This window comes from Podarcis gaigeae (assembly GCF_964106915.1).
Source record: "Podarcis gaigeae genome assembly, chromosome: 7".
Lineage (NCBI taxonomy): Eukaryota > Metazoa > Chordata > Lepidosauria > Squamata > Lacertidae > Podarcis > Podarcis gaigeae.
Genome location: NC_139683.1, coordinates 7,849,274 through 7,866,006, shown reverse-complemented (window position 1 = coordinate 7,866,006; position 16,733 = coordinate 7,849,274). Strand labels below are relative to the sequence as shown.

The window sequence follows — 16,733 nt, the reverse complement described above, 5'->3', positions numbered from 1 at the left end:
TGATGAATGTTCAAAGCTGCTACACGGGAGCTGCACAAATCATTGCCCTCTTGAAAACCCAGGTGCAGAAACCTATTAGGTTAATTCGATTAAAATGCTATTAGTATCTTGGCAAAGGCAGCGCCAAAGAGGGAGTTGACTTTCTACCAGGGGTGAAGTGATTCTTCACAACAAATTGTTGGCCTTGGAACATTTGTAAAAAATATGGGAGGAGGAGAGTCCAGCTTACCAACTGCACTTCATTCTAATTTAAACAATTAGGCAATACTGATGCCATACAAGTTTCCATGCAAGGCCAATCAGTAGAAGAAAATGAGATAAATAGAAAACAGAGATTATTAAGGAGAAGAACAATTCTTATGACCCTGGGATTCATGCTGATACATAAGTTTACAGAGTATTAATACTTGTAGTGTGTATATGTATTCTTAATCATTTTTTCTAACATACATTTGCTTGCAGTAACTGAACATTATATCAAATTGATTTGAAATTCTATTTTCCCACTTATGGAATGCTGAAACACAGATTCTCAAAATACTGATTATGAATGTTGAGTTTGAGTTTAATACCTGGAGAAGGGGAGAGTATTGGATTTGGTTAGATAATGTGTACCACTGTCTCAACAACGATTTTGCAATGGTCCATTTTTTTATTGCAAGTTTCAAACTGTTTTCAATGTTGCATTTAAAAATTGTTGCAACTGGGAATGTAACTATTTATTTTTATTTAGGCTATTTCTACACCGCTGAATATAAATATGCTGGTTAGTTATGTCCATAGAATGGAAGATAGCAGGCGGTATACAGGAAACTCAAGGGAAATACAGAAAATGAAAATATATGTTACAAAAAAATGCAAAATGAAACTATTAATGCTCATTACTAATAAACAAGTTTGAGAGTCCCATGGACTGCAAGAAGATCAAATGTATCCATTCTTAAGGAAATCAGCCCTGAAGCTGAGGCTCCAAGACTTTGGCCACCTCAGGAGAAGAGAAGACTCCCTGGAAAAGACCCTGACGTTGGGGAAGATGGAGGGCACAAGGAGAAGGGGACGGCAGAGGACGAGATGGTTGGACAGTGTTCTCAAATCTACAAACATGAGTTTGACTAAACTGTGGGAGGCATTGGAAGACAGGAGTGCCTGGCATGCTCTGGTCCATGGGGTCATGAAGAGTCGGACACGACTAAACAACAACAACTAAAAAATAAAGTGTTATCTATTAGGATGGCATGTGCTTTTTTCAGATCGTTATGCAGTCAGGGTCCCAATGCATAGCACAGCTACCATTTTCTTGTTCTCTTCTGCCAGTGCTTCCATGTATTTTCTCCCTCTGTGGTCCAGTGCACGAAGCACTGAAATGGCTGCCCATGAGAAGAGCCACCGTCCTTCTCCCAAGAGCATTCTCAGTTATGTTTTCAAAAACCTAAGCAACTGAGTCACCTGCAGCTGGCAGGGGCTCACCTTTTTAACATTTTAAAAGAGAACTAGAAGGCAGCCCTCTGAGCTGTAGCTGAAGAGCTGTAGCTCTGTAGTGAAACATCTGCTTTGTTTGCAAAAGGTCCCAAATTTAATTCTGGGCCTCTCTGAGTAGGGCAGGGGAAAGCCCTACTCAGGACAGCCACTGTCAGTCAGATGGACCATTGATCTGACACAATAATAATAATAATAATAATAATAATAATAATAATAATAACAACAACAACAACAACAATACAGTAATTTATTATTTATACCCCGCCCATCTGGCTGGGCTTCCCCAGCCACTCTGGGTGGCTTCCAACAAAATATTAAAATACAGTACATGGCATTCATTGCTAGCAGTAATCAATAGCTTTATCCTCCATTTATATCCCCAAGGCACTGGCCATCTTGAAGGAAATACAGTGGTACCTCGGGTTAAGTACTTAATTCATTCCCGAGGTCCGTACTTAACCTGAAACTGTTCTTAACCTGAAGCACTACTTTAGCTAATGGGGACTCCTGCTGCTGCCGCGCCGCGGGAGCACAATTTCTGTTCTAATCCTGAAGCAAAGTTCTTAACCTGAAGCACTGTTTCTGGGTTAGCAGAGTCTGTAACCTGAAGCGTATGTAACCCGAGGTACCACTGTAATTCCATAGCTTTATTTTTGTCTCTCCTGAATCTCTCATCCTTTGACTTTTTTGGGTTCTGGGTTCTAGTATGAAAAGACGGGAAGAAAACCTCTCTCTCCAATTCCTCCAATTTCAATAGGGGCCTTCTGAGGATCTGATAAACCCTCCTGTCTTTGTCGCCTGCCTCATTGCTTCTCAAAGTGCTCCTCGCTCAACAAGAGTCGTATGCTTGTTGCCATCAAAATTATTTTCCAGCTTCTCACAGTTCAGGCAGCTTTTATCTGCATTCCTTTTCCATTGCTTTTTAGATATTCCTGGGTTGTCATCCATCCCAGATCACTCCCTTTGCTGCCCAAGATTGTCCTTTGGAAGCCTGGGGATATTCTGGAATGAGTCCTGATGAACAACAAGGACTCTGAGGAACTGTGATGGGGGGGGGGGATAAAGAAGCATCTGTCCTTTTTTGTTTCTCTCAGTTTCTCATTTCCCCAGTCTTCAGTCCAGTTCTCCACGTTTCCACTTCGGTTTGTGATTTTTTAAAGAAAAGGTCCTCATGGAATATATGTTTCTCTTTCTATGTGCTTCCCAGAGCACACTCTTTTTCTCTGTGCTATGAATTCTGTGTCCAAAAAACTAGGACTTCCAATGGACCCTGAGCATCAACAGGAGCTGTGAACTGCTGCAAATTTACATTTAGAATCCCTTTTCACTTGATGATATTTACTATCTCCCTTTCCAAATCCTCACACCAAACCCTGGAGGATAGAAGGAAGAAGACCAGAAAAGAGAAAAAAGAAAAAAGCTCACTTCTGAGTTAGAAATCATCCTTCCCTGTCCAGCTGCTCGATAGGGGAGGAACAATGCTGAATATAAATTTATTACCCTCACTTTCCCCCCTCTTTAGTAATATTGGAGATTCATGGCCAGATCCTCGCTCCAGATTAGGTTCAGTTCCTTAAAAGAAAAGAAAGGTCTCCCCAAATTGATTCATGTACCTGAACTTTAGGCAAAATTTCAAACCACCCAGATAATCGCTTGAAAGGTCCATACACAAAGGATTTTCACAGAGCCAAAGCAGCCAGCAGGTGTCAGTGCAGTCCCAGAAAGGATTTTCATCCTTACTGGCGAAGCAGTAAAGCAGAAATAGAGACAGCTGTGCCGTTCTCCAAAGTGATGCAAAGCAAAATAAAACTGCAGGCAAGCAAGCCCTGCGATTCCTGCGGTGCTGAGAGTTCGGCTGCTGAGATGCACAATTATGCGGTCTTGAAACAATTATGTGCTCATTATTCTGGGTCACAGAAGCCAGTGAATAAAACTAAAACTAAAACCCTGTAATTACAGCAATTTTTTATTTTATTTTTTAAATCAACTAAAGCTCATTTCTTTTATCTAAGTATGAAACTGTGACTTCTGAGTATGTGGAGTTCTTCTGAAAACTTGAAGACTTGCTAGAGAGGGCAGAGTTTTCTTATTGCAATGTCGTGACACAGGAATTCACCTGTACACAACTCCCTGGTCTAAAGATGGAAGCTGTGGGAGATAGAGATCAATGATTGGCTCAGAAAAAGATGAAATGCAGATACTGTCAAATACATCCAACCTGGCCATTGTGACACATGCCTTGGGCCACATTCGCACCATCCGTTAGTACTACAACACCACTTTAAATTGTCATGGCTTCCCTCAAAGAATGCTGGGAGCTGTAGTTTGTTAAGGGCACTGAGGGTTGTTAGAAGACTTCCCAATTCCACTCGCAGATCTATCATTCCCAGAGTAATATACCAAACAGTCCCTCTTAAGAGGGAATTCTGGGGCCTGCAGCTCTGTGATGGTATATGAATATTGGATGAAATGGACCTTGGGCCTGGCCAAACAGAGTTCTTCCCATGTTCTCATGAGCCATTCTGATCTGAAGGGCCCTAAAGTCTGTTGCTTCCCTTGATGATGTGTTGAGGAGAACGATTGCCTCAAAAAGCCCTCCAAATTTGGGCAGGTCCCTGAAATATAATGAAAGGAGACTGGTCCTAATTTAATCCCGGGTTCAAAACATATTTATCCATTATTTCCACATTTTTCCTCCAGTGAAAGCCCCCACCTGGTTTAGAATACCACAGATTCATTACCTTAATATATGCTATCACAATATGCTCTATCTGTATACAGTGGTACCTCAGGTTAAGTACTTAATTCATTCTGGAGGTCTGTACTTAACCTGAAACTGTTCTTAACCTGAAGCACCACTTTAGCTAATGGGGCCTTCTGCTGCTGCTGTGCCGCCGGAGCACGATTTCTGTTCTCATCCTGAAGCAAAGTTCTTAACCTGAAGCACTATTTCTGGGTTAGCGGAGTCTGTAACCTGAAGCGTATGTAACCTGAGGTACTACGGTATATATAAAAAGAGGATACAATAGAAACAATAGAAGAAAATCCTCATTATACATCTCACTGCCCCATTTCTGAAGATGCTAGGCAAAAGCGTATTGCAAAGATGAAATGACAACTTACTTGCCAATAGTAATAACGGATAATGTAGCTAATTTTTCTACGGCAGCCCAAGATATTTTATGACGTGCACGTCGTAGACTGCAAATTGGATTTCTGATGTTTTACTATTGTTGTAGCTCCGTGATTTCTGACATGTTAATTCTTGCCATGCTTGAAATTGATGGCCCTAATTTGTATCTCGAACTTTGTTATGGCCTATGGCTAAAACAGATAAAATGCAACAGAACTGAAATATGTGTGCCCCCACTGTTTTAATTTGCTGGATGAGGGGATAGGGGACCAGCAGAAGGGGATATAACCGGACACCCACACATTTGTCTCTAACAAGTCAATATTCAACAAATTCCAGAAATTCGCTGTCATATATTCATGGGGAAGCCTATGATAATCATTCATAAAGACGGCACAGAGAGATGGGACCTCGCTTCCCCTCTTCTCAAACAATAAAGTTATTGCTGCTGTCATTTTAAGCCAGGGTTAGCCAAGGTGGTTCTCCTCCAGATGTTATTGGTCAGGGATCCATCAACATCTGGAGGGTTCCAGGTTGTCCACTCCTAGTGTAAACAGTGATGGCAGAGAAGCAAAGTGTTTCCTTTTCAAACATCAGCCATCACAGCTTCCTGGGTCCCCTTTGCTACCAGGCTGATGGTAGTAGCTACCCAAATGCCAAAGGTGGAAGAAGGTTTCAGAGGGCAATGCTACTTTCAGAACTATTTCCAAGGTGAGAACCTTCTCTGTTGTTATGCTACAAGTGCTACCACACCAAGCAATGAACAGATCTTTGCAGGCATCCACCTGTCTCAAGAGACAATAGAGGAGTGTGCCTTTCGGGAGTGAAGTCAAACTCTTGGAAGACTGCAACATCCGCTGTGGCTATAGAGAGACATGTTTTGTTGCAGCTGGGGCAGATGGAGGCATCTGGTTGTGCTGCTGAAAATGCACCATGGTATTGTTTCACTCTGTGCTCTTCACCACAGCCATTCCTTCTCTGGTCACTGCTGTGGCTGCACAACTTGACTGCCTGTCTCCAAGCACTGCGGTCATCTGCAAGCAATTCCCACATGGGGGGAGGTTGATGTTGCCAGCCTCTATGTCACATTTGAGGACATGACGCGGGTGGCGCTGTGGGTTAAACCACAGAGCCTAGGACTTGCCGATCAGAAGGTCAGCGGTTCAAATCCCCGCAACAGGGTGAGCTCCCGTTGCTCAGTCCCTGCTCCTGCCAACCTAGCAGTTCGAAAGGACATCAAGTGCAAGAAGGTAAACAGTGCAGTGGGAAGGTAAACAGTGTTTCCGTGCGCTGCTCTGGTTCGCCAGAAGTGGCTTAGTTATGCTGGCAACATGACTCGGAAGCTGTATGCCGGCTCCCTCAGCCAATAAAGCGATATGAGCGCCGCAACCCCAGAGTCGGTCTGCCAATGGGCCTGAGCCTGAAGCCAGCCCCCCCCCCCATAGAGCACATCCTTGGGGATCCTGCCATCTTCCATTCTGTGGACATGACCAACCAGCATACTTGTCACTGAGACAGGAGTTTGAATATGCTGGGAATGTGGGCTTGGGAGAGCAGAGCTTTGTTTGAGACTCTGTCCTGCCACGTGATGCCCCAAAACTTCCTGACATTAATCATAAACCTACCCCATTGCATGTTCACATGACTCTGTAAATATATACATGGAATATACATTTATTTTGAATTATGGTGCTGGGGGAGACTCTTGAGAGTCCCATGGACTGCAAAAAGATCAAACCTATCCATTCTTAAGGAAATCAACCCTGAGTGTACACTGGAAGGACAGATCCTGAAGCTGAGGCTCCAATACTTTGGCCACCTCATGAGAAGAGAAGACTCCCTGGAAAAGACCCTGATGTTGGGAAAGATGGAGGGCACAAGGAGAAGGGAACGACAGAGGATGAGATGGTTGGACAGTGTTCTCAAAGCTACCAGCATGAGTTTGACCAAACTGTGGGAGGCAGTGGAAGACAGGAGTGCCTGGCGTGCTCTGGTTCATGGTGTCACGACTAAATGACTAAACAACAACAACTACTATCCATTTAAATATATACTTCAATGCACAGTGTTGAATGTATTGTCTCTTAAAATATATCTTTCCATTTTTTTCTCCAAAGACACCATTTTAGATACATTTCTTTTTTTTAAAAAAAAAAAAGAGCCAAGAACTATGTTTTAAATTATGCTGCAAATTCTGATAGATGCATTATAGTTTATTTTCAAAGGTTGAAATGTTCTGCGCATCCTCATGCTGCCGTCAGGCTAAGAAGAAGCATGGATGGTGCAGCTCCTTTTGGGTCTAGGTTCAGAAAGAAGTCCTATAATCCAGAACCTTATTCCCCACAGTTGTCAGAGCTGACAAAGAAGGGGTGCTATTGAGAGGAAGAAGCTATCTGTCCTCTGTACTTAGAAGGGAACAAACAGCAGATCACTGAAGTCCAAAGTTCAGGAAACATCTTTTGCTGCAACTGCTAGCTAGGGTTTTGGTGGGCTGGTTCATTTTCTCAGCAACCTTAGCTGCTACTTCAAAAAAACTTCAAAGGAATTTCAAGGGAAGAACAGAGTGTTCCTTCAACACCAGCAACTTTTCTTGGGGCCTTTTGTGTATCTCTAGAATGTCAAAGAAAGCCTTTTTTCCCCAAAGCAATAAATAAAAAAACACACCCACACCTGATGTGAGAACCAAAGAACAGGTCAATAGCATTAGGTGGCAATTCAGCCAGAGAGAGCGTGAGAGCAAGTCTGTAATACAGCTGCAGCTGAACGCTCCACAGATCCAAAATCCCTTTTGCATTTTGAAGAGGCGCTCAGTTTTTTATCTAAGCAAAAAGAAAACAGTAGCTGTGCTTGGCACAAGCACACATGTGTGATGCTGCCAAACCTGTCAGACAGATGTTGGCAAGATGTGACCAGCAGCTGCGTATCTTCTGAAGTGCCTCCTTGGGTGCTGGAGAGCTCTCCCAGGAACTTTCTAGACACAAAAGGACTAAAATGACACATCTGGATGCTCGTAATTCAGATCAATTGTTGCCTTCACCCTCTTTGGTGCCCATTCAATGATATTTTGTACAGATGCAGCAGACAAAACCTCATACTTAGTCAGGTTTTAAAATACTGTGTGTGTTTAAACTATTGGGATAACGAATGGAACTCCGCCCATGCACAGAACTTTCAAACCTTCCAGCTGACCCCAACAGATGCCCAATAAACTCTGGTTCTGCTACCCAGACTTCCTCTAAAACACCTAGATCCATGGTAGGCAATCCTCAAGAGTTCGATCCTGGTTAATTGCAATATGAAGGGACCCAATTAGGGATGGGGTAGAAATTCTGTTTTGTTTGCTTTTGAAATGAAGTTACCCAGTAAGCAAGACACAAGCTTGAATGCCAGCTATCAGTCAAAATTCATGCTTCTCTGAATTTTGTGACACAGTTCTCCAACCACACACACACACACACACACACACACACACAGAGAGAGAGAGAGAGAGAGAGAGAGAGAGAGAGAGAAGGACAAAAGTATATATATATTAAGGGAATGTGGACATACAAATGCCTATTCATGAAAATGACAAATAACAATGCATTGCATTAGGGGAAATCATTTGCAAAAATGTGTGAATTAGGTAAAACTTCATATACACATGGGAGAAATCTAACATAAAATCATATTTACTGTCAAAAATTCTGGTGCTCATAAGATTGTTGTGGAGAGAAAATGAGACTAGGAGCACCATGGATGCTCCTTGGTGAAAGAGGATGATTAATAATAATAATAATAATAATAATAATAATAATAATAATTGCATAGTTAATATTTTTAGAGTTTACCCAGCTTTGAGTATGACCATACCTTTTCTCCTTTCTGTGCCCAGCCAGCTCCTCCTCCACCCTAAATGGAGAGAATAAATCTACATTTAACACAATAACTAAAGCACAAGAATTCTCACAAATCTCACAGTGAGCTATCACTACCAATGGATATTCTAAGACATTCTGAGACAGCTAAGAGAAAACCAGTGATAATGTCAGTTGATCTCAAACACGAGTAGCCCAATAGAAAAGGAAGGTACAGAAGAGGTAGTCCTTCATGGAACATGATGGGATTCAGTAGCTAAGTGATTCTAGAAGTCACTGCATGGAATTTCTTTTACTGGAGGTATAAATTAAGAATCCAGTAGATGGGAATTGAAAGCAAAGTTACTGCTGCATAGCAGTGGTTGAACTGCAGAACAATTATTTCAAGTACATGCAATCATTTTCAAACCTTGTGTACTTTGTTCCCCCCCCCCTTTTTATTGTTGGTTAGCTCTTCAGAGTCCTGCATCTATAATTCACAGATAAAACTTTGAGTCCTGGATCCAGAATCTAGTAAGTCAACCAGGTGTTATTTGTGATCTTTAGTTTAGTATTACATGCCTATTGTTATTAGCACATGGTAATCTTAGAAGTGGGAAGGAAACAACCCAGAATGTCCGAGCTCTGATAAATGTTCTTACTGGTTCTCCTCTTTCTCCCTTTGGGCCAGGAAGTCCAGTTGGTCCAATTTCTCCCTTGACAAAAAAAAGAACAAGTGTTAGCCCATGAGTACAAGATGCAAGGATCCCCACCCCTGACTTTTATTAGACCGATTAGTAGGGACATCTGAGTATTTCATCAGAATGGGGAAAAGTCTCAGAAATTGTGTCAGCTTGTGTCTCCATCTGCAAACAGGAATGGAAATCGGATAGGTAAATATGGTCTGTATTGCCTGCCATCCTTTTTCAGTCTGCAATTTGCTGCCATTATTTTTGTCAGTATATCATTTGTACATTCATCCTCCCCACTGTGAGAACATGATGCTGGAACAAGTGGGCCTTTGGCTGGGCTTTTTTGCATCTTCTTATGTTCTTATGATGTCAGACAGAAGCTGCCTTAGAGCAGTATCAGTCTGTATATCAACCCAATCCTGTCTACTCTGACTAGCAGAAGCTTTCTAGAGTCTCAAATGGTGATATTTCACAGAGCTACTATCCAGTCTTTGAAACTGCAGATGTCAGGAAGAGAACCTGGATTTTATGCATGAAAACATGTGCTCTACCACTGAGCTGCAGTTCCTCAACATGTTGTGTGCAATACTCAAAAGTGTGGGCATGCGTGCATAAAATTATTGGTTCTGAAGTGGGCCCTTTAACAATGTAACAAAGAAAGCATGTGATGCAATAGGAAAATAAAAGTGCATTTCTCTGCTTCCTGTTCTATTTGCAACCTGCAAAACTGTTTGCAAAAAAGCCGATCACCCACAGCAAGTCTCTCTATTATTATTATTTTTTCCAGGCTGCTCATAGAAAAGAAAAAGTAATGTCAGAAGGTCTCTTTTTCCCCCAATTTTTAAAAGAAGGCTTTTTACATCAGTGTCAAGAGGAACCACTCAATGCTGCTAAACAGAGATGTAGGCGGATAATCCACTCTGTGTGCTAAGCAGGAATCAGCATTCATCTCTTGGACCATTTTAGAGGAGAGATGGGGCATCCTAAATATAATCAGCTTCTAAAAGGCTCGCTTCCATCCCAGGCTCCCCGATAAAGAATTCCATTTCACTTATATTAAACTGATACATTAGCATTTCTAGAGGCCATCGCTAGATCCATAACCTTGGGGAAATGGCAGCCATTTAAAATGCACCCTGCTCTATTGCTGCCAGCCCCTGGTTCGGCTCTTACTGTAATTTCTCATGTCATTGTGCAAAGGGATTCTCATCGGTTAAACTGTCACTGATTAAAATGGGAAGCTTCTATTTATAGAGCTGGAGAAATGCAAGGCCCAGTCCAGTGGCTGCTTTAAATGGATCAGTTACAGATAGGTAGCCGTGTTGGTCTGCCATAGTCAAAACAAACAAAAAAATCCTTCCAGTAGCACCTTAAAGACCAACTAAGTCAGTTTTTGGTATGAGCTTTCGTGTGCATCTTTGAGTGTATCTGAAGAAGTGTATCTGAAGAAGTGTACTTTGAGTGTATCTGAAGAAGTGTGCATGCACACGAAAGCTCATACCAAGAACTGACTTAGTTGGTCTTTAAGGTGCTACTGGAAGGAATTTTTTTTTGCTTTAAATGGAAATGGGGATGGTGGAAACAAAGCTACAGCTCTATATCGCTTTAAACCAATGGATAACCTTGCTTCTAAAAAGTGCATTCTCCCTCTTCTTTTGCCAACCAGCAAAAAGAGGATGCTTAACTCTTTAGCTGGAGAAGCATTTCATGTTATAAGAAAAGCAAGCCTTCATTTTCTCTCTATCATTCTGTGACATACAGTGAGATGTATGGGGTGTTAGAGAAGAAGAAGAAGAAGAAGAAGAAGAAGAAGAAGAAGAAGAAGAAGAAGAAGAAGAAGAAGAAGAAGAAGAAGAGGAGGAGGAGGAGGAGGAGGAGGAGGAGGAGGAGGAGGAGGAGGAGGAGGAGGAGGAGGAGGAGGAGAAGAGTTTGGATTTGATATCCCGCTTTATCACTACCCGAAGGAGTCTCAAAGCAGCTAAAATTCTCCTTTCCCTTCCTCCCCCACAACAAACACTCTGTGAGGTGAGTGGGGCTGAGAGACTTCAGAGAAGTGTGACTAGCCCAAGGTCACCCAGCAGCTGCATGTGGAGGAGCGGGGAAGCGAACCCGGGTCCCCAGATTACGAGTCTACCGCTCTTAATCCACTATACCACACTGGCTCTAATACCTCTGGTGGGGGACGCATCATGCTCCTCCTGGGGTATTTCATCCACCATTGGTCCCCACCTTGTACTCAGCTCTCTCTCCGACTGGCCAGCAAACAAGGTGAGGGAAGCCAATGGATCTCAAGTTCTTGGTGACTTAGGGACTTCCACTGCATGCAAAGACAGTCTCTGGCGGACTGAGCGGACAGCACCAATACTTAGTCCAACGGCCAAGAAATCTGTTTCTGCACATGCTATAGAAGGAAGTGGAGGACAGATGGGGCTTGACAACCTGGGAAGGTAGCCCATCTAGGAGAAGGAAAACTTGGATCCTAAACCTCCACTGCATTGCAGTATATCTCCAGGAGAAGAAAAGGCTAAAAGGTAAACCCTACACAAATCTGGAGTGGAGTCCCTAAGAGGTTTGGATGATGCCTTGTACATCTCCTTCTGGCAATTCCTACAGCCAAGCTGGTGCCAAACATATTGCTCTGCTTTCCTTTGGACTACATCAGTGTTATGTACTAAGCTTGGATCCTAGAACAATAGGCAAGTAGGATCCTAGAATGCAACAACTGATTGGCTGGCAGGAGAAGACCAGTCAGGTTCCAGGAGGAAGTTAATCAGCCTATTAGGCTGGTAGGATCGTAGAATGCAGCAAGTGATTGGCTTGCAGGAAAAGACCAATCAGGCTCCAGGAGGGAAGCAGAATCAGCCAATCAGACGGAACTCATTGTGTAATTAATGTATATAAAAGCCTGAGCTTGGGGGGCAATTCAATCACTGTTTTACAAGCTGCAATAAAGAACATGAAATCACTACAGGACTCCGAGGCTGAGAGAGCAGGGTGTTCTTGTATGGGCAGTCTTGGATTTCCATACACACTGCCCAGGATTGCAGCTGTTTTATCTCATCACCAGGGGCACACTCCATTGTCTCTCAAGACAATGGATGCCAAGAACAATATGCATGAAAGCTTCCAGGGCCTGGATATTATACATGCCCAAAAATTATCTTGAGTATATTGTGGAATTCTGCTACTGAGGTTTGTTGTATGATGGAAGCCAATTAATCAGGCAACGGGTAGCACAATATGCTTAAAATCTAATGGCCCATGGAACCCATCATGCAGTGTGAGTGTGATGGAAGTGTGTATGCATGAGAATTTCCAGGGCCCTAGCATTTTATAAGCTAAGAGGAAACTGTTGTGAAAACAGGAACTCATGGCAGCAAGGCAGCTACATGTCTGCTTCCTTCCCACAATAAAATTGCAGCCCAATTAGAGCCCATATTCCGTTTTGGATTCAGAAGCTACTTAACTTGAATTGATCAAGTTTTTTTTAAAAAATAAAATAAAATAAAATAAAATAAAAGTCTTGTTGGTCCCTCAGGCAAAACTAACCTTCTGGCCTCTGAGACCTTCAAACCCAGGTAGACCTCTTTCACCCTGAAATGAGAGAGAAATATTATTTATCAACATAATTTCTCATTGCTTCCATCACATTAATATAGCCTTAATTGCTCATGTTAGCAATCATGCAATGCATAAGTACATTGCCTTAGATCAGGGGTTGTCAACCTGGTTCCTACCACACACTATGGGTGTTTCAGGATTCTAGGTGGGCGGTAGGGGGTTCTACGGCACAAGCTGATTCCTCCTTCCATCGAGCACTGGTGGGCGGTAAGGAAATTTTACCATCAAGAAAGATGCATTAGTGGGCGTTAGGTATAAAAAAGTTGACTACCCCTTTATTATCTTAGATAATATACTAGACCTCAACCTGGGATCCCCTAATATGACCACCTGCCTAGCCAACATGAGCACCATGAGAATAAATTAATATAGGATGACCAGGATGAGTTTGCAAAATAAAGACTATTAATTCTACTAATTCTTTCTTTCTTTCTTTCTTTCTTTCTTTCTTTCTTTCTTTCTTTCTTTCTTTCTCTCTCTCTCTCTCTCTCTCTCTCTCTCTCTCTCTCTTTCTTTCTGTTTGAATTCTCAGAAAATTTGCTGTCCTTGTTATGCCCAACTTCCTTCCAGGAGAGAATATTTAGGGCAGTAGTCATAAGGTATCGACCTCACAAAACACAATGTTAATATACAACTCACATCTAAAAACTGTCTCCAGAGTATGGGAAGGTGGCCTTTGATAGAAGAATCCACATGCAAAGAATCTCATGCACAGAGTTAATAGTGTTGATTAAAGCCATAATATTATATTTATCTCGATTACTACAATAAAAGTCTTACTTGGAGGGGGAAACTTCCAATTCAAATACATACCTTTTCTCCAGGTGGACAGGAGCAGTTGACTGTCTTGATATGACCAACCTGTTCGCTTCCAACAGTGGTTGCTATTTCAAGAGGAGGAGCATCTGTAACAACCGTCACTTGGCACTGTAGCCAGAACAGGTCAGGAATAGCACATATCAGGAACATGTTTCTTGTTAAATTATTTGCAGTTTAACTGCAGCTGAGCTGAAACCTACCCACATTTTCTTGATCTCCACCCTGCAAAATAAACACTTCCCTTCTGCTGTCCCCTCTCACAGGATGCATTACAGAGATGTTCACTTGTTCGTTTATATTGTCCTTCCATTTAAATGGTTTTCAATTTTCCCAATGACATCACCATTAGCTAAATCTGGTCGATCATGTGTCATTGGGCATCCTCATGCTTATGGCATGTTCTCTTATTGGCTGGAATCACCCATATGACCAATGAATACACATGGATAAAGAATGGGGGGGAAATGGTACCAAAGCAGAGAAAATCAGAGGAATCAAATCAGAGGAATCAATAGCACCCAACAGGATAGTGCTAGTTTTTAAAGAAAAAGGTTCACACAATCTGCAGAAAAGGTTCAACCTGCAGAACTTACTCTTTTACCTGCAAATCAAAAAATGAAGACTTGTCAGCAGTCTTCTAAACTCTTCTGAAAACCCATTGACCATAATGAAGCATACTGAATGACATAACCCCAACATAATATTCTACCTATTTGCTATCTCCCTTTTTTCACACAGGCATAGGCAAACTCGGCCCTCCAGATGTTTTGGGACTACAACTCCCATCATCCCTGACCACTGGTCCTGTTAGCTAAGGATGATGGGAGTTGTAGTCCCAAAACATCTGGAGGGTTGAGTTTGCCTATGCCTGCTATAAAAACTACTCCTCATTATTTTTCTTAATGTACGGTTCCAGAATATAGCTCCATTTTAGATAGCAGATTTCAATGAATGTGCACACTATTTTAAACACACACACACACACCAAGACACATGTAATAGATCTAAACTTACAGGCCCAGAGGGAATGTCACAGCAAGTTTCCAGTTCAGCATGACGTGAATCACAGTAAATAACCATCCGCTGAAGGTCAAACTATGGAAAAAGGAAATCACAAAAGTCAGCACTCGAGGAAGCAGGCTAGCAGCCTTTGCTCCCTTTTGATTTGTGTTTGTGGCACACAATCACCTGAGTGATGTGCAACAGAGAACAACTTCATATAGGACATATACAACATCCCCACAAAAACAAAGAAAGTGGGAACAGAAGTACAAATGTCTATGCTGTCCAGATATGCTGGGAAGTCCAACACATGTAGGGGGACTGTAGAAAGTATGTGGATAATTGGAATCAGTGTGAAGGATGTTGGCAATGCACTGGATGTGGAAGCTGGGAATGGGCATGTATATTGTGCAAAAGTAATTTGGAGAAAATAGCAGGGCCGGCATTCTCATTATCCAGTGTTCAGAATCTCAAAATGGCCGTCCCTGCCCTCTGTGACAGGAATCCTTTGAAATCCATGCCAAAATATTTAGAACAAATAAACTTCAACATACTGATAAGCTTCCCCTTGACTATTATTATTTTAACCACTATGCTTTTGGTGCGTTGACTTTTTCTGGAATATCGTCTTTCTAAATTTGAAATTTCACATTCTCAGACAGAAAAGATAAAAAGGACTGCCTTTCCTTTTAAAGAGCAATTGGTTTGTTTACCGAATGGCAAGGTATCTGACAGTTAAAAGCAGCATCTTTAGAAAGAGCGATCACTGGTTTTCTGCAAAATGTACCTCTGCTTACATGCAACTGAATGATCAATTTAATGTGACCAGGGGGGAAGGAGCCCAAATGGCAGATCCCTACAAATATATTTAATGGACTGACATCTCTAGAAATCAGCGATGTCAAAGAAGAAACAGATTTTGCCATCACAACATCACAGTAGAATGGCCCACCAGGCAGATCTTTTGGATCCCTCTCAATCCCTTTTCCTAACTGAAAAACCTGCATATTTGTAACCTACGTCAATGGGCACGCTGTCGTAGAGGCGCTTGCCAATCACGGTCTTCCCTTGGATGTCAATATTTTCCCTGTCTTCAATAGGCAGCGTCTGGACCAGCCTGCAGTCGATGTACAAGGAAACGCTGTCGGACTGGATGCTCAGGGCTATCTTATGCCAGTTGCGATCAAAGAGGTCACTGACGCGGCCATGTCGAAAGACCACTCTCACAGCGTCCTTGGTGAGTCCAATAGCATTGTACTCCAAGGCTTTGTTTTCACCATCCAGTCTGATAGACACCTGGGGGGGGGGGGGGACAGCAAGACACAAACGGATGGTAAAAATGTAAGATTGTCTGGAGGACGGATGTCAGGCTGGCAGATGTGGGTCATTGTAAGAACATAAAAAGAGCTATGATTTTGATCAGATCAAAAGTACCACAGGGCCATCTTTAGCATATGCACCGCTGGGGTGCAAAGATCCGTCCAGAGCCCCCAAATATAGTTTAGCTCCCAAATTAACTTTTATTATGCCTTATGTCACAGGTGGCACTGTGGGTTAAACCACAGAACCTAGGACTTGCCGATCAGAAGGTCGGCGGCTCGAACCCGCATGACGGGGTGAGCTCTCGTTGCTCGGTCCCTGCTCCTGCCAACATAGCAGTTCGAAAGCACATCAAAGTGCAAGTAGATAAATACCTTCCGGCAGGAAGGTAAATGGCATTTCCGTGCACTGCTCTGGTTCTCCAGAAGCGGCTTAGTCATGCTGGCCACATGACCCAGAAGCTCTACGCCGGCTCCCTCAGGCAATGAAGTGAGATGAGTGCCACAACCCCAGAGTCGGCCATGACTGGACCTAATGGTCAGGGGTCCCTTTACCTTTTTATGTCACTATTATCATTTGATAAATAGCGCTCATGCCTGCACAGCTCCCAAAGGAGTTTTTTTTTGTGTGTGTGTGTGTTTTGTTTAAAACTAGCTCTTCTAAAGAAGACAAAGAACACATTGGGAGTAAGTGTAGAGACTCCATGCTTGCGCTTACAGTCATAGGGAGGTGTCTGAAAGATGAGACGGGCGGGCATTGTGTGCATGCGTGGGAGAACCATCTTGTGCAGCCTTTCATTGTAGGAGCAACCTTATTTCTAGAGGAGCTGGG

The 16,733-nt window shown here is 42.6% G+C and overlaps 1 protein-coding gene across 1 annotated transcript in view; it reads right to left on the bottom strand.

Annotated features, from left to right (window-relative positions):
- COL22A1 (collagen type XXII alpha 1 chain) overlaps nt 1–16,733 on the bottom strand; it is a 188,010-nt gene that overhangs the window by 95,633 nt on the left and 75,644 nt on the right. The window contains exons 7-12 of the mRNA XM_083748974.1: nt 15,603–15,878; nt 14,595–14,675; nt 13,575–13,688; nt 12,690–12,734; nt 9,111–9,164; nt 8,465–8,503 (exon numbers count right to left, since the gene is read on the bottom strand). Of these exons, the coding sequence (XP_083605100.1) occupies nt 8,465–8,503; nt 9,111–9,164; nt 12,690–12,734; nt 13,575–13,688; nt 14,595–14,675; nt 15,603–15,878 (609 nt within the window). The remainder of the gene's footprint in view (nt 1–8,464; nt 8,504–9,110; nt 9,165–12,689; nt 12,735–13,574; nt 13,689–14,594; nt 14,676–15,602; nt 15,879–16,733) is intronic.